Source organism: Cyprinus carpio, chromosome B12 (genome assembly GCF_018340385.1).
Source record: "Cyprinus carpio isolate SPL01 chromosome B12, ASM1834038v1, whole genome shotgun sequence".
Classification (NCBI taxonomy): domain Eukaryota; kingdom Metazoa; phylum Chordata; class Actinopteri; order Cypriniformes; family Cyprinidae; genus Cyprinus; species Cyprinus carpio.
Genome location: NC_056608.1, coordinates 15433550 through 15452754, shown reverse-complemented (window position 1 = coordinate 15452754; position 19205 = coordinate 15433550). Strand labels below are relative to the sequence as shown.

The window sequence follows — 19205 nt, the reverse complement described above, 5'->3', positions numbered from 1 at the left end:
TGTTAAATGTGGCTTTACCGAACTCTAGCCCAAGCTGTGATATAAACGAACACTATTGGCTATTTAAAAAGGGGGGCGGGGCTGCTTGATTTATCCCGCCCTGTCTTCCTGTTTCAGTTACAATGATGTCAACACTGAATAACGCTGTGTGTTTCAAAGCACTTCAGCGGGCCTTTAATAAATTCATAAAAGTTTCTATTTAAAATAAACTGTTCACTGTGCATTTCTCTGCTCATAAATAAGGTGCAGTGCATCCGAGTTCTACATCAGAATGCCAGCTCTTGCATCAGCAGCATCACACACATGCGTCATGTACTCTCATGAATGTGCGTCAAAGGCTGACACAATTGGTGAATAGTTATTTTTGTTTTCTTTGGGATCAAAAAGTATACTCGTAGCTTCATAAAACTGCGGTTGAACCACTGATTTCACATGGACCGTTTTAACAATGTCCTTACTACCCTTCTGGGCCTTGAACAGTTGTAGTTGCGTTGCTGTCTATAGAGGATCAGGGAGCTCTCAGATTTCATCAAATATATCTTAATTTGTGTTCCGAAGATGAACTTACGGGTTTGGAACGACATGAGGGTGAGGAATTAATGACAGAATTTTCATTTTTGGGTGAACTATCCCTTTAAAATAGAAAACTGTTATTTTACCTTTTAGTAATATTCCACAGTAATAAAATTTGGACTGTATTTGAATCAAATAAATGCATAAAAGCCTTGGTGAGCATAAAAGACTACTTTTAAAAACATAAAAAAATGTTGGACCCTAAACTTTTTCAACCGTAGTGTATGTACCTAATGATTTTTGAATGTTTTGTTTTGGTGAGACTAAATAAAATAATTTGATGCATGATTTTGAGCAGCCTTTAAATTCACATCTGGGCTCCATCAATGGAAATCAAACAACGGTGAAGATACACATACGATCATAGAAACAATAGTTTCAAATTTTTGTATTCTTGTCAAATCTGGTGTAAGACCCCCTAAGCAGTATATTAAAGGAATGAACAGATTAAACAGATCCGAAAAGGTTACTCAGTGAGTATTTATTATATTCCACCGAGTCTATTATACATACATTGTATGTGTCATTCCACTCTAAATCTAGTGTGTTCATCAGCATGTTGCTTATTCAGGGCTGATCAGCTGCACTGCATAGAAAGGTTGCGGAGAAACATGCTTGATCGTTTAGAAAGCAGGTTGACACAGATCAACTGAGCCCATGAGGCAAACCTATGAAAGGTTTCATCTCAGCGTTCCTCCTCACATTACGATGTCATTGTATTTCCATCTCCCAAGACTACGGTCTTGTATAATAGGTCTAAAATGAGGCAGAACATCACAACTAGGGCAACCCCTAGAGGTTTGCCTTGCCACTGTATAATGTCTTCCAGTGCATTTCATTTACGACTGTTTTTTGATGACTGCAGTTTGCTACTTGCATAAATAATCAGAGATATCTAGCGTTCCAACTATGGAGAGATCCCACAGTGATGTTTGTGTGGTGTGACGGCAGCTCTCACTCCAGAAGCAATCTTCTCAATTCCTGCGGGCAGGTGACTGGGAGGGCACAGGCGAAGTTCTCGCACTTGTACGCAGTGGCTTTGCCGTCTTGAGGAACCAGGCTGGAGAGAATAGGCAGCCTCTGATAAAGGAAACCCTCTGTGTTACCATCTGCCAACATCAGGACCTGAAAAAGAGAAACATAGTGGAAAAAAGAGGGGAAAGGGAAGAAAAAAAGAGTCATAACTTTCATCATGATGACAATTAGGTGAGATGGTGGGAGCAGGAGAGCATTAGTCATAAACCTTGACTCTAATGCAAAATTTATGACCCAAAGGGCTCCATATGCTTTCTTGGTTAGTAATAACCCACAATAAAATACAGGGCAGGGCGATTATGGTGACAGTCTCATCAATGGTTCATTTCTACAGTCTTTGTTTATATCTGGGACCTTTATTCCCTTGGGGGTTACAGAAAGCCATGGGTAAAGTAGCTCATATGGGATAAGATAACCCTGACCTGTCCTTGGTCACATTCGTACCTTCAACTCATCAAAAAAAAAAAAAAAAAATTCATACAAACAAAATTCAAAATTCATTCAACTACTATCACAATATTACATCCCTGTGTGGTGCGGTCGCTGAGAAAGTGATAATCTCAGAAACAACAGCCACCTGAGCACTGTGTGATGAAATTTTATTGCCAAGTTAAAATAAAAATACAGTCTACGTTTGAGAATGAAACCCTAGTGTTTTAAAATTAAAAGTGAAAATTCTGCCAAAATGCTTTGAGAATAAAGTTGTTACAACAATAAAGATGTATGTTTTTGAGAATGTAGCCAGAATGTTACACAAACAGTTACAATGTTTTGAGAATTAAGTTGAAATGTTACACAAATAATGTTGTAATGTTTTGAAAGTCATTATGTTCCGAGAATTAAGTTGTAAGGATACAAGAAAAATGTTTTGAGAAATAAGCTTTAATGTTACAAGAATAAAGATACAATGTTTTGAAATAATCATAAGTCTGAGAATGGAAAAAAATGTTTAAAATGTTTGCTAGTAATGTTTTGGAAAAAGTCAATGTTATGAGAATTAAGTTAATAAAGACATAAAATTAGGAAATTAGAGGCATGGAAATAAAGTATAAAGAAATATTCTGAGACCATTATAATGGCAAAAAATTATAATGATAAACAAATTTGTTAGTAAGGGTTTGAAAAGTAAGGCATAATGTTGTGAGAATGAAGTTGTAATATATTTAGAATAGTCAATATTCCAAGAATAAAAATTGCAAAATCAAGAGATTAAAGGTGTGTGAATAAAGTTTAAATAATGTTAAGAATGAAGTGTGTTGTAATGTTTACAAAATAAGTCATAATAAGAATAAAGTTGCAATGTTTTGCTAATACAGTCATAATAATGGATAGATGTGAAGGATTTAGGTAAATCATACTTTCTGACAAAACATATTTTATATAATAATGCTACCAATATATTTTCTTAATTTGGACTTTGTTCTCAAAATATTAAGACTTTGATTTCATAATATTGAAAGGCCTGTTACAAGATTATTCTCAAAAAAGTACATGACTGTATTTTTAAAATTTAAAAATTTTAAATATTAAATAAAAAGCATTAAAAAGCCATTGTAGCTCTGTGCAATAAAGCTTGCGCCTTAATAATTCAATTCAATTGATCCATGCAGACTGTAGCATCACACCCCTCCCACTCCTTCACCTCTCTCACAGGAGGGAAAGTCTGAAATAACTCAATCAGGGCCATGTCCAGTCAGGGGGGCTGACTGCGCAGCAGCAGGGGAGGACACTGTGGTAGCTACACTAGATTCTGCCTCCTGTAGCAGAAAAGAAAAAAACTTTAACTGAACAAAGCCACAACAGGATGGGAGACAGCGAAGAGAGAAATGCAAGAGGCTGAGCTGCCCAGTGGCCAAGAGTTACTGAAGGGGAAAGGATGAAAGAGTAAATCTACTTTTCCTCAGTGAGACAATTTTACTGCCAAGCCCAAAGCTCAGTGAAATCCAGGAGGAGGGCACAGGAAAGGACTCGTGAATGTGACAGAGGTTAAGTCTTAGGACAGCTCTCGAGGCTCAGTTTAGAGCCAGCTTTTTGGAGGGTATTCCAGGAGAGCCAGACATTCTTTCCGCTTTCTGGTTTTGATGCACTCTTTTGTGATTTTTTGACAGGCATGGTTAACAACTCAACTCTGCAAAACCTATCCCTTGACTTCTAAGCACAATATATTGTTACTGTCTGTTTGCGAGGATCTTCCCTTTATTGCATCTCAGGGCCCGAGACAATTCCGCATCATTACTTTCCCGCTAGCAGCCTGGCAAGGCTTTCTGTCATATTTGTCGTGACCTCACGCTCGCTGTCTCCAGACTGACTCAAAGAACTGTGACAGTCCACTGAGGCAACATATAAAAAATGACAAGCAGACAAAACATAAACTGAAAAGATGTATGAGGCCTGGGGTTAAGCAAAGACTGGACTTTCTCACAGTTCATTTGCGAAGTTTGTTGTAATACTGCGGAGTGTTTTAAACCAACCTCAAGAATTCTCAGTTTAAGGGTGCTTCCACACTTGGTTTGCTTGCCTGGGCTGAACCCGAGTTTGATTGCTCCACCTCCTCCTGCCCCCGCTGGACTGCTTTCATATTATTTTATTTGGGTCCGAACCGCGGTTCGTTTACATCATCAAGCCAGCAGCTGTTTACCCGGTTGCTTAGTAACGGCGGTGCAGGAGAAGGCGGCAAATGCATAACATTGTCAACATCTCTACACTTATATATATTTACGTTTTTGAACCGTTCGTTTTGTTTACAAAGCTTCGGTACAAAACGCCACTTACGTCTGTCTTACAAATGTACTGCAAATGATCTAAAGAACGCTGAAGGCGAACAGAAATTATATATACATCTCTCTGTTTGCAGTGCGTCAGTCATGCTCGTCAGGAAAGTGAGTGAAACACGCACACAAACACACATTTTTATCAAATAATTCATCATTAATAGTGTTCACTTCCGCGATTTGGTACAATTGCGTTCACATCATCCAAACGAACTGAACTCTGACATCAATCTAATCCAGGTGCGCACCAAAAGTTCTAGTGTTAAAGCACCCTAAAACTCCCCCCAGCATTTTTGTGCCTAGCTAAAATACAATTTACCGAATAAAGTTCCATAATTTTGAAGTCAATAGTTGTTGTTTTTTAATCGGTTTTTGGTTAAGTGCTTAAAGGGCACCCATTATCCAAAATCCCCTTTTACATGGTGTTTGGACGTAAATGTTTGTTGGAAGTGTTTGAACACAACCACCCGTTCCTAATTTTTAAAGACGTTAAACCAAGGTCCTGACTCTCTGTGGACATTAAAAATCCCATGGCACTTCTTGAAAAGAGTAGGGGTGTAACCCCGGTGTCCTGGCCAAATTGCCCACCTGGCCTTTGTCAATCATGGCCTCCTAATAATCCCGATCAACTTGATTGGCTCTATGACTCTCTCTCCTCTCCACCTGTAGCTGGTGTGTGGTAAGCGCACTGGCGCAGTTGTCCTGTGGCTGCCGTCGAATCATCCAAGTGGATGCTGCACACTGGTGGTGGTTGAGGAGAGACCCCCCAACATAACTGTAAAGGGCTTTGGTATACAACAATACACAATAAAAAGTGCTATACAAATACATAATTCATCATTCATCGTCATGCCATTTTGATTCTCACGTTGCTTAGGCCCCGCCCAGGGCCTGCATTGCCATAGCTTCTGCCCTCAGCCATTGTACACTGTACTCCATTTTCTCCACACTTGAGCTGCTGTAACATCAACAATGTCTTGTAAGCAATCCCGGTGCTCTGTGACTAAAGATGACTAAACATTTTTCAAGGTAATGCACCTCAAAATCTACATAAATATGTTTATGTCTGCACAAATCATTTCACTCCAGACTGCTTTGTGAATATCATGTCGTTATAGTGCTTAGCTAACATTTTAACTGTATTTGTGTGTGTACGTTAACAAAGTATTTTAATTGATGAGCGCCGCGCTGGTGAGATTAGTTCGTGCCGTGCTATCCATTTGGTGGTGCTAACAAACACGTCCTCCCTGTAATGTCGAGTTGACAGGTCAGTGAGATGCAAGCTCTGTAACATCGTGCCATTACGTCCCACTTTCTGTGTGTTTGGTTTCCCATATGTACGGTTTTCTCACACGTCATGTTGCTTCTACCGGCTGTTTATTGCTGTAGGTATGCAAAGCAGAGATGTATATGCCACGCCCTCTTCCTCTTTGGTGGACACACCCCAAAAAAAAAATCATACATAAGCCACACAATTTTCCAGATGTTATAATAAATGATCTGTAAGGTATTTTAAGCTAAAATTTACCAGACACATTCTGGGGACACCAAAGACCAATATTACATTTTGTAAAAAAGGGGCAGAGTTTAGACCCATCTTGTCCCATACCATACCTCTCTAGAAGATTCTAGCTACTTGATTAGCTGGTTCAGGTGTGTTTGGAGCTAAACTATGAAGGACAGTGGCCCTTCCAGGAGCATATTTGGACAACCCTGGCCTAAAACACACAAGCTCAGTATACACAAAATACATTAGTAATACCCCCTTTTACTTGTCCTGAAAAAGGCGGTTGCTAGCAAGTGGCTAAACTGGACTACAGAGATTGTTGGGGACATTATAGTGAGAAAATGTAGTGCGAGACATGCTTTTGTCCATCGGGAATTAAATGGATCGTTTGTTGTTGTTTGTTAATTAGTTGTTGCTGTTTGCTAATGGCTGCAATCTCATGTGAGTGACAAATTGCTGGAGGGAAGACACTATTGCCCAGCCCTTGCACCAGTGCATGGAATGGTCAGTTTTGATTTAGTGACTTTAAGGTTGAACAATCTGCATCAAGCATTAAGATGCTGGTGACTAAAGTAATGTTCCAGAAGAATTCCATGTTCTGGAAAGCTTTGAGTGATCTTGCGCATCTTTAATGAACCTACTGAAGGCCCTATTTACACCTGGTTTTAAGATGTTAAGATGTGTTTTGGTTGACTGGATCACAAATAGACGAGGTAGACACATTCCCATTCCTAGTGTTTTAATCCATCTCTTTTGTCCGCTTTTGTCCACTTCTTCATTTTTTCAAGGGGAGGGTCTATGGGTGGGTGAGGGTCTATGGATTTTTCTGATCTTTTGATGTAATGAACATAATATGTTTGCGCATTTTACAAAGATACACAAAATGAGATGACAGAAAAAAATTAAAGAGAGCAGCAGCTTTCATATTAGAAGTCGAGACTGGTGGAGAACATTGTGCTTGCTACGTTTTGTTTTTTATCTCCAAACCAAACGTTCCAAACAAACTTAACACCAGCTGGCAATATCTGACAGAATCTGCAGATTTTGGGCAGTTAGAATTGACTGTTTTAACAGAAAAATTGCATATATGATGGCCGCAATTTTTTTGCTTCAGACTGTAATTCCATACAGTTAGAGGATATCAAACATGAAAGATATTTTGAGCTGATTTTAGAACACTTATTGTTTTCATATGCCATCTGTCTCCTTGTGTGTTAGTGTGTGATCCTTAGTCGATCAGTGTAAGATTCCCAGATACCAAGTTTTTCCTTTTTAACCATTTACAAAAGTCAACAAGTGTATGATGCCTAGTGTTTTAAAAAGTCATGTAGTGTATTCCGTCATTTATTGCTACACCTTTTCTCATTTCTGTCTACTGCTCCTATATTTACAATGTATACTCTGACCTAGTGCCACCTTTTTTGGAAGTACTGGCCATTTTCTGACAGCAACAGAAAATGTTTATCATGTTACCTGATGTTTAGTCTGAGCCTTATTTTAGCCAGTAGTCTCGCGTCTTTGGATTAGTCTGGTAGTGTTTTGTTCTACAGCTGCTGGCTCTGCTGGTGTTGTTTGGATTACATCTCGGCTTCTGTGTTTTGTACTTTTGCTACAAACCCTACCACACATGAATCCATCTCTTACTCCTCTGTTTTTCTGATTCACAAATTCCCATGAGCTAAGCCGTGATTCCATCCCAGCTAGCATGCACTGATATCCTTCTTCCAGACTGTCAGCTCCTACCTACTCTCACCTAAACACACACACAAAATCAGGCACAAACACTCACACACACAAACAGTTGATTAGTCTGGGGAATTTCATCAGCTTCTTCTCCTGGCAGGATGGAGCCTCTCTGGAGAGCTTGAGGCTGTCAGCGCGCACAAGTGGAGCACACAGCCATTAGTCATTTAATTATCTGCCGTAAGTTTATTTCTTGGTTGGAAAGGAATGGAACATCATGACCTCATTGATTCTGGTGTCTTTGTCTACTTCCCTCACAGGTAAAGGCCACTGTACAGAATAAGCAGGTGGAGTGTAATGTATTGTAAGTGTTTCTGTGAGAGATGCGATGATAAAACATCAAAGGGAGTTTTTCATGTTTTGATTAAACATATAAATGATCATATAATAATTTTTTATATAATATTGTATCTGATTAATATGTTGAATCATAAAGAAAGAAAGAAAGAAAGAAAGAAAGAAAGAAAGAAAGAAAGAAAATTAAAAATGCAAATGCAATATTGACAAAATGTATCATTTTTGATATTTTTTTTAAATTATAAAACAAAAATAGCAATACTAATATTGGAGAGATCAAAACAAAAAACTGTAAAAAAGTCAAATAAAATAAAAATAAAATAAAATGAAATATTGACAAATGTAGAATTTTTGACAAAAAAAATTGAAACAAAAAAAATTAAAAACAAAATAACTACTAATGTGGGAGAGATCAAAACAAAAACTGTACAAATAAATTATTTAATAAAAAAATTAAAATGAAATATTGCCAAAAAACTTTAATTTTGATAAAGAATATTAAAACAAACAAAATGTAAAATTAAAAATGAAAATGAAATATTGGAAAAAAATTGAAAAACTTAGAATTTTGGATAAAAAATATAAAAACATAAAAAAGTAAAAATATATATATATATAAAACAATACTTATGTTGCAGAGATAAAACAGAAAAAAGTAAACATTAAAAAAAATTAAAAATAACTGTTAAAAAAATCAATTTTAATACATTTAAAAGATATTTTGGTCGAAAATTACCAAAAAACCTATATAACAAATGAAATAAATACAAATAAAATAAATGAATATGGAATGACGAAATGCTGACTAAATTTAGTATATTATCTGATATTAAAAAAAAAAAACTCTTTTCAGAACTATCTATATGTGGACAAGGCCTAAGACCTGCTTCACCTCACAACCACAATCAGCAAAGTTACAATCAACAGATAAGGAAGCAATGCGACAGAGAGAAGCTTCTATTTCCAGCATGCCCACAACTCAAAGTGAGCAAAGAAGTTTGAAAAGGGTAACCCCCTATGCAGAGAACATTTTCTTCTTTTGTATTTCATCTGATCTACTGCATGACCTCTGCAGACTCTGCTCTTCTGCTCTGAGTGCCTGTGATCCTGTGGAGGATTTAATGATGTTAAGGGTTGACTATTCCTGCAAAGTTGATGTATAGGTCGGTCTACGCATACATCAAAATCAACTTGTGAGATGGTCAAAGCATCTCTGACCCTGACTCACAAGGTGTCCAGATCCCAAATGGGTGATACACAGGGCGAGCATAAATCAGACTGCACCATTTTTAAAAACGGCTAAGCTAGCTGAAAATGAAGAACGTTGGCTTGTCCGTCTAAAACCCATTTCCTATTAAAGCACTCACTTCTCTCTTGGGCTGCTCATTAAAACTTGTCAGGGATTCATCCGGTGGCAAAGAAACTCTAAAGTGACAATTTCCCATGAGGTGGAGTACCTGCAGAAATACTCTCATAAGGACGATAAAAGACTTGCAAGATATTTTAATTGTCTTACTGTAGGCTTAGGCTAAAAGTCTCTCTCTGAGGTTTTTCCAGGGTCATTTCAGGTAATCGTATCATTAAGTTCTCAACTTAGTTTAGGAAAGTGAACGGGAATGGAAATCTCTTGCACTTTGTGGACAATAATATTATACAGTTCCATCCAGAAGGTGCATATTATCGAGTTAAAAGGATTGATTTGGAAAGCGATATACAAAAAATGATTTTCTCCTACTTTCTCTATGCTTTCTGAGGAAGTAACTGTACCAAATGAATTTGATTAATTACTTCTAAAAGCTTTTTGTGGACTTTTCACACCTGCTTCAGAGCATGTCCAAACAAAAAACGGCTTCTGAGGGAATGAGACATACTAAAGTAAATCATTCCTTATCATGATGCTGATTAACACAGACAAAGACCTTGTTTAATCTGAGTGCAGTTGATTTAAGGAAGATGGACAAAGACACGGCTAGACTAAAACATCACAATCCCTCAGGGGCCATCTCTCTCATGGCCGGCCACAAGGTTATTTATATCATAGGCTCGTGTTGTCTTGTGTGTTAAATGCAGAGAGCTGCTCTCTGCTCTGAGATCAAGACAAAAAAACTACTGAACACAGCCTGTAACTACTTAATATAGTCATAATGTGCAATAAGATTTTGAAATCAACCTTGAATTGTTCCCTTTGCTTAAATTTGGCATGAAACAACACATTTATTTTATACTAAGCAGTTCAAATCTATAACATATCGCTCGAGATTCAAAATTAGAATTAAACTTTAGTTGGAGTACTACTTGGGTACAATGTTTAAAATGTGTTTTAATGTCTCTTATTGATGAGGATTGTATGATCTCATCTTTAAATGTGAGATTTTTAAAGTGTACCTGATGTATGCAGTACTTGCAATAGTTCCATTTTAGCCCAATCATATATACATAAGTATATAGTTTCAGCGGACTTTAAGTATACCAATTTAGTGTACTAAAAGTACAATCGCAGGGTATTAAGCATATAAATATGCAAATGTATTTGTAGTATACTTAGCAAGAAATAAATGTATTTCAAGTACATTTTGGTATATTTATTTTTCACTAGGGAAGTTTAGTTTATACATGAACAACATCCAATCATGCTTAAGTTCAAGGGTTCTTAATTGTTTAAATGCCCAGAACCCCAAAATATGGTGACCTCCTTGCAAAGTTTTTCACTAAATAAACAAATATTTAAATAAATATAAATGTAAATAAATAAAATGTATCTTTCTATATAATGTTAATGCTCTGAGCGATAATAAGTTAGGTTACAAGTAAATAATTAACTGTCATTATATTGTATATTTATACGTACATGAGCAATTATCTTTATTTCTTGCCATTTTTACTGTCAAAAGAACACAACTAATACAATCAATCTCATGACTTTAGAGAGCAGAATGCAACAATATTAATAATAACAAATTCTCTAAATGTGTTTAAATTAGAAAAAAAAATTCTATAATCAATAAAAAATGGCTTTTCTCACAAGCTAAACTACCGGAATATTGCCTTCAGGAAGTGTTTCTCAACACAAAATCTGTGTGACAGACGTAACGGAAAATATTGCTAAGTGTGCGTGGGTGTATTTTAGCATCTCCCCTGAAGAAGAAGATGCAGAGTTAGACTGTTCATTAGACATGAGTGATGATGATGATAATGATGTATGACCTGACTTTGGGAATATGAGACAGGAGATTAGCTGACATTAAATATTATTATAAAGACAAGGCAAAGAGAAATCAGAGACTTCTCCAATCTCTTCCAGAAAATCAGAAATGCGACGTTTTAAAATAATGTGCTGGTACAGCATATACAGTAACTGCTCCACAATGAAGATCTACTATAATCCACCATTGTGTTGTTTCAGAATTTCTAAGGCTTTTTGAAACCTTTGCTTTGTACTCATTCGTTCTCACTGGGTTGCCTCGGGACCTCTCTGGCTCTTGTGATGTCTCAGCGGCCTTGTTAGGGATTCAGGACCATTTGTCTCAGTAATCAGACGAAGTCTAGAACTCTTTGCAGTGCAAAGACCCATGCACTACTGTACTGCCGAAATCCCATCTCAGATGAACACTAGAAATATTATCACTTAAAAGGTTCCAGTCTCCTCTGTACTTAAAGGAATAATTGTATGAAAACCACATCCATGGATTGCAGTTATATTTAAATGAACTTTTAAAGTGCTGGGCAACAGTACAACTGGACAGCGTTAATATATGCTTAAGCATTTAGATGGACTAAATTGATCTCAGAACAGACTTTCTATGAGCACGAGGAAATCATATGACTGAAGTGAGCAGCTGGTTGGCATCATCAGGGATATGGAGTGGCTGTTCTAATGCCTCGTATTCTACTGTAACAATCCCCATGAGGATCTGCAGCCCTACCGTACCACCTTTATAATCAACACGGGTTTTAGCCTAATTAAAGTATGGATACATTTATTCCAACAATTTTAATCATGCCTGCAGATCGCAACGGGTGGGATTAATTGATTTCGAAAAGTGTGTTGAATTCAAGTGTCCAACTAGCAAATTTGAATTAAATAAGTAAGAACAGATGAGACTGCAAAAGCAGGAGAATCTTCTACAGTGCATTCCCCACAATTAAACTCTGCTCCCCAAAATGAAGGAACAGATGATACAATAATTGGATTTAAATTAAAAAGGATTTTCTAGTCTGGTTGGCTAATGTATCGTGAAAAATGCACTTTCGGTATGGTCTTCACAATGCACTCTGGAGCCTTTCTAGGTCTGTCTTCATAAAGTTTTAATATACTTTGCACCACATGCTCAATGAGGTTGAACACGCCATTATCACATCAAAGGCACGGCGATCAGGGGACACCCAATATGTACAGTGGAACGGGAATAATTCATTTAGTATAACTCGCTGAAGCGTGTAGTAAGGTCTCAGGTCACAAGCCTACAACGATAAGATGGATGAATGAATAAATGCATGGAGTAAATGATAGATAATGAGAGAGAGAGGGAGAGAGAGAGATTCATGAAATGGAATGATGGATGGATAGAGGGAAGGATGAAATAAATATAAACAGAATGATAGATCGAGCGATAAATAGATAAGGGTGGAATGATGGATGAATGGACGGATAGACGGATTTTCAGTGAAGCTAAACAAACAGGTCTGATAATAGAAGGGGTGCTTACTATAAAGTGCACACAAAAGGCAGCCTCTTACTGCAGAAAGGCGACCCAGACAGTGCAACTTTAAATGATAATGCTGTTTTGATAACCCTTGGTGAGTTCAGGTTAAATCTATCACAGCTATATCTACACGAACACGCAAGGTGAGCCAGTGTCACACAGAAGCTCTTGGTGTAGAGTGAGAAGCAGAGCGCAACGCTGCTCAAAACGCTTTCGCAATGTACGAGCAGGAAATCTCATCATTTTCACAGTCTCCAGGCCTCAGATTCAATTTCACATATTTCACAGGAAACCAGATCGTGCCTTTAATATTTGGAAGTTATACGTGTGTGTGTGTGTGTGTGTGTGTGTGTGTGTGTGTGTGTGTGTGTGTGTGTGTGTGTTTGAGGAACACTGATGCATGATCTTTCCATTGCCAGGATTTATATGACTATAATGAGTAAGAGCAAGCTCTGTTTTTCTTTGTTTATAAAGAATACCCAATGCCATGGAGACAAAGTGCTGGTTCTGGCTGATTCAGTGACTTAAGATGATGGCTCTCATTACGTTTAATTCATGTCCTGACTCTGCAGGTGAGAACCATTTATCCCTCTCTAATTACGTGTCTGTCTTGTTACAAATGAAAAACACAGATTAGGAAAAGAGAGAGAGAAATGTAGCTTAATCTTTCCATGTAACTGAAAGCAGACATGTCAGCCCACCATACATGAAAGCATCCTCTCTCTGTTCATATTGGTGCAAGAATTTCCTGACACAATTCAAAAAAGTTACATTTCAGTTTTACTAAAGCAATAATTGATCTTTTTGTAAACTCTTTAGTCTGACTACAACCACACCAGTCTTTTTTTACACTACCCTCCTAAAGTGCGAAGTCTGTATTTTAAAGTTTTTGAAAGGAGTCTCTAATACTTGCCAAGGCTTTATTTATTTAATCAAAAAGTAAAAACTGCAACATTGTGAAACATAATGCGTTCTATTTCAATATATTTTATAATGTCTACATTACTTCAATGCTCAGTGTTACATGATCCTTCAGAAATAATTCATTTAAATAATTCAATTCATCCTTCAGAAATAATTCAACATTTCTTTTTACAATCAATGTTGAAAACAATTGTTATGCTCAATACTTCTGTGGAAACTGATCATTTTTTTTAGGATATCTTGAATAGAAAGTTCAAAAGAACAGCATATATTAGAAATAGAAATCTTTTGACACATTACAAATGCCTTTACTGTCACTTTTAATCAATTTATTTGATTTAATTTTCATTCAATGCAGCCTTGCTGAATAAGAGTATGAATTTCTATCAAAAAATGAAATAAACTTATTTCATTTACTGACCCCAAACTTTTGAACGTATAGATAAAGTGATTGTATCTCTGCTTCATCTATCATGTACTGTATACTGTATGCATAAATTGGACTAAGTGTTGTGTGTGAAGAACCAAAAGTTGAATGAAAATGAAGTTTCCATATAGTCTTGCTGTTGAGAAGCTAGATGGTTAATAATAGTTGACTCCTTTTGTTTGGTTTTGCGTGCAAATATGCTGCAAAAGACTAATAATACGCAATGATTCAACTATGCAAAATCCTGCTGTGGGTCAATTATAAATGTCTGCTCATGTACTGACTGCATGAACCAGCACCAACCAGCATAAACCATCTTGAAGCAAGCAAGTTCTCTGGCAGAATATGACATTGTAAAGCAGTAGTTTATTCATTTGTCTAAGAATAGTGATACTCCAGGGATTTAAGGCAGGGATGATGATTTGACTGCTGGTTCAACTCAATAACACAGATTCATCTATTTTTCAGTACGCCTTTCTGACTTTGCAATCAACGGCCTGATGCAGGCGGATCTTTCGATCATGTCCAAGTCAATTAAACAAACAATTCAAACCAGGGTCTATTTGAGGCTTAGTCACAGCTGGGCAATGAGAAGTGTGTGTGTGTGTGTGAGCAGTTCCTTTATCAGTCCCTGACCAGATGAAAATCTTTTTTTTTTTTTTTTTGGCTTCACTAAAACTAACTCATTACTTGCAGCCTCTTTTGGTTGCCGTCTTGCTGTGCCTAGGCAACAGGGCCAAGTTCTTCTCTCTTTGTATCAAATCCAAGAGATATGTGAGCCCTATTTAACGTGAATTGAACACATGAGCACATACGATTGAATTTAGATCAAAAGTGAAAACGGGACTGGGCTGCTGTGTTTCCAGAGTCTGTACAATTTATGCTTTTAGCAGATGCTCTTGCTCCAAAATGACAAGCAGGATTGTATTCAGGAACTGCATTTGAAAGTATAGTGAAAGACAGGGAGTTCTCAGAGGCCTTCAGTGCCGCGTTTCTTTCCTTGTGCATGTCATTATGATGGATTTGTCTGAGCTAAAATGTTCCGTGAACAAATGAGTGAGAATCTCATTCACTCAGCTGGCCAAGGCAATTCACCTGTCCAGATGTGTACTTCAATTCTATGATTTTATATCACCGAATGACGCATGACAAAGACACACCCCATGTAACAGATATAAAGTTCACTCAAAAATGAAAATACTGGCATTATTAACACCCTATCATTTCATTTAGTGTTGGACATACATTATGTGGTGAATTTTTGAAGAATATCCTGGCCACTTTGCAATATAATGGAAGTGAGTGAGGACTGGGGCTATAATGTGTTCATAAAAGCACTCCATATGACTTATGCAATATATTCCAAGTCCTCTGAAGCCATACAATATCTGTGTGTGACGAACAGGCTGAAATTTAAGTCATTATTCACTACAGATCACTACATCATTAGGTTGAACTCAAGAAATGAATACAGTGCTTTTTTGTCTTTTTTTCTCATTTAGGAGTTTGATAGCCCTGATGCTCAATTTACTATCGTTAAAAGAGCTGCCATTTTCAAAATTCTTTAAAGATATCACTTTTGTACCCCACAGAAAAAAATAAAACTGTCATATGTGGTTGATATGACAAGAATTTGAGCAAACAGATGTTCATTATTGGATGAACTATGCTTTTAAATTTTAAGCAAAGTTAAGCAACAGTAAATGTGCTTTATTGTGACCAGACTGGCAGAGATGGATTTGCACAAATCATTGACAGAAGCAGGATTTCTCTGCATCAGGGGACACACACTCACACACTCCAGTATCTCCGAAAAACATAAAGAGCAAGAGACATTACATGCACATTTCTGAAATGGGAACAAAACAAAACTAAAAACTACACAACATTACTCACTGTAAAAAGTTTAACTATTATCTACTCACTTTTTTTGGTGAAACATTTTTACACTCAAAAAAATTTAGTAGATTTTAAAGCTGTGAAATCAATGAAATATACTGTATAAATTGAGTAAATGTCATTAAAAAAAAGTGTGTAAATCTGAATAACTGAATTACTTTATATGAGAAATAAAATTAATAAGATATAATCAAAATTATAAAACACCACAACTGTAATTCTATGTCAAATAAACTAAAAATATTGAGTAGATATAATTGAAATATTAGATGAAATTTAACCAAACAAATGTGCTATATTTACTATTTTAATGTAAAAGTGATTTTTTTTTTACACTATTTACCCTTTACAATGAATATAATAAAACCAATGATTATAATAAAACCAAATAAAGGAAGAAACACATTTTTAATTGAACATTTATTTGTCAATTAAACACTAGACAAAGTCTAAAATCAATCTATGAAACATTTCATCCATCTTAATATTCAAGTAGATTGCACATAAAATACGATAGCCGTAAGAGAAATTACATCTTACTTTGTTGCTGGTGCATACCAGCCATTTGCAGTCACACTCAACATTAAACCATAAAAGCAACACTTCGCCCTCAAGTTGTCCCAAACCTGTACGAGTTTTTCTTCTGTTAAACACAAAAGATATTTTAAAGAAATGTTGGTTAACAGACAGTTGAAGGCTGCCATTGACGTCCATGGTAGGAAAAAAAATATATACTATGAAAAGTCAATGGCAACCTTCAACTGTCTGTTAACCAACATTCTTTAAAATATCTTTTGTGTTCAACAGAAGAAAGAAACTCGTACAGGTTTGGGACAACTTGAGGGCGAGTACATTAAGACATAATTTTATTTTTGGGTGAACTATCCCTTCAACAGAATTAATCAGATAACAGAAACACTTCCATCAGGAATGCCCATTCTGTGGGATGATCTTGAACAGCAACTATGCAAGAAGATAATTGTTTAACCTCTGAACCTTAACAGAGAGTCTTGAAGGATCCAGCTCAAGAAACAGTTTTTGGGAACACCTCAAGTGAGTATTTTTGGGGCTTGGGATATCTCAAATCCAATGCGTAAGTGAGTCCCAAAAGATAGCAGCAGACTCTGCTGAGATTCCCAAGATTGCTGAGGACAGTGATGCCCTCAATCACAACTCCTACATCGCTGACTGCCCCATCATTGTCCCGAAGGATGTAGATTTTTTATGACCTCCTCTGCCAACTCCGCTTGTACAAAGATGGGTAGATCAGCTGAATCCTACAGGCAAATTTTAAAGATAACGGGTTAGAGCTAACATTTCAAACCTGAATGTTACAAGAAAGAGACAAACACACAAAACAAAAAGCACCTGAAGAAACAAACCATATTTGGACCATATGACAGGTAAAATCCCAAAGTTTACTGGGGAGGAGTTGCAAAAATTAACAGCATTCTTCTTAACAAAAGGAAAGGTTAATTATTTAAAAATATTATATCAGTCTGGCGAGTAACCCTAAAAATTTTACTAGCCAAATGGAGATAGAAGGTAGAGGGATAGAAGGTTGTTTTTTCTGCATTTTTTTAATAAATAAATGCAGGCTTAATGAGCTTAAGAAACTTATTTTAGAAACATTAAAAAGTTTACTGTTTTCAAACTTTTGACCGGTATTGTATGTGATCTAGGTTTCAGTGCACTAGAATGATTTTACAACGGAGCAGGCCTTAAACTGGCCGACTCCCTATAGTGGGAGCTGATTAAAACGCACCAGCCTACGTTATGCCCACACCATTTTAAATGCTTTTGCATGATGTATTTGTAGTGTTGATTTAAGAGCTCATACTTGAGTTTATGAAGTAATTATGATGTTTTACAAAGATGTGTTCTCTTTTGACAAGGGGAACCGGGATTTGTACAAAATCGTTCTCCATTGGGCATGTATAGTTATAGTTGCTGGACCACGGTTACACTAATCGTTAGACTTTCAAATGGCGGTTGAAATAAACGGTGATACGTACTAACGTTAACCCACTCCAAAAAAAACAAAAACAACAACTGGTAACTTAACGTTACTAGCTAACATACATATGGCTGTGCCAGTAACTTACTTAGAAAACTGCACTGTTGTGTACACATACACACGGTCAACGTTTAATCAACTTTTGAATAAAGTATTAAAAATATACATAGTTATAAAATGACTACTTACAGGATATTCGAGTAATGCTGTTCACGTCGTTGCTGAGGAAAGCAGTCCTTCAGTGACAGGTGCCTCTTGCTTGAGCCGCGAAACTCGTTCAACTTTTTAAGATGACGCAAAATACAAACACAATTGTTATGAAATCCTTAATAATTAGCTTCTGAATTAAGTATTACAAACATAAGTAGTATTAGCTGGCTAAATTACATAACGTACCAGGATATGCGAGGAGTGCGGGCCTTGCCGTTGCTGAGGAAAGCCATCCTTCAGGTGGCTTCAATTAAGCCGCGAAACTTGTTTAAGATGACGTAAAATACAAAGAAAATTGATAGGAAATGCTTAATAATTATTAACTTTTTAATAAAGTGTTACAAACGTAAATAGGATTAGCTGACTAACGTTACTTACCAGGAGTTGCGAGGAGTATAGCTAGTCGACGTCATGGCTGAGGAAAGCAGATTGTCTTTGTTTTCTGCAGAGCTGCACACGTGATCACTTTAGCCGCGAAATTTACTCAATTTATTTAAACTGTCGTTAATTTTATTTAGGAAAATCGGTAGGAAATACTTAATAATTTTAGTTTCTAAAACAGATCAGTACAAGTAAATAATTATCAAATATTTCTATTAGAATTCACCAGAAATATTGAGGGTATAATAAAAATATAATTAGTTAGTTAAATACTTATTTATTTTCAATAAATAAACTTAAATAATATATCTAAATTTTAGAGAAATTACCTGTTGGATTTTTTATTATTTTTTTTAACCTGACACACTCAAAATATCACTTAAATGATTTCAAAAGATTTTATTAAGTTAATATAGCTCTTTATAAGCATTAACACTAAACTAAACAAGAACATCAATCTCAAAAACAGAGCAAGAGACATTACATGCACATTTCTGAAATGGGAACTATACAAAGGGAAACACTGTAGAACAGGACTCAGTTTTTCAATCTGGATTTGACTGAATTGGTTTAATATTAATATTTTTATACTGCTCATTTTCCCTACCTACACAGATTTGGTTATGTCAGCAGAAAATTAGTTTTAGAAGCAAAGAAAGTTATTAAATCCCAGCAACAAAAGATTATGAAAACCAAAAAACATGCACAATAAGAGGAT

The 19205-nt window shown here is 36.3% G+C and overlaps 1 protein-coding gene and 1 long non-coding RNA gene across 5 annotated transcripts in view; both read right to left on the bottom strand.

Moving 5' to 3' along the window:
- Positions 1–1029: 1029 nt before the first annotated feature.
- LOC122133867 (spermatogenesis-associated protein 20-like) overlaps positions 1030–19205 on the bottom strand; it is a 36187-nt gene continuing 18011 nt past the window's right edge. For both annotated transcript variants that reach the window (XM_042735601.1, XM_042735600.1), the window contains exon 16: positions 1030–1698. In XM_042735601.1, the coding sequence (XP_042591535.1) occupies positions 1528–1698 (171 nt within the window). In that variant the 3' untranslated portion in view covers positions 1030–1527. The remainder of the gene's footprint in view (positions 1699–19205) is intronic.
- Positions 16951–18832, bottom strand: LOC109058239. Of its 3 annotated transcripts, XR_006156107.1 has the most exons (4): positions 18485–18832; positions 18293–18369; positions 18086–18177; positions 16951–17156 (listed from the first exon to the last, which is right to left on the bottom strand). It is a non-coding gene; the product is annotated as an uncharacterized LOC109058239 (long non-coding RNA). The 3 variants fall into 3 exon arrangements; XR_006156105.1 differs by having other exon boundaries at positions 18293–18832; XR_006156106.1 differs by having other exon boundaries at positions 18086–18168; positions 18293–18831.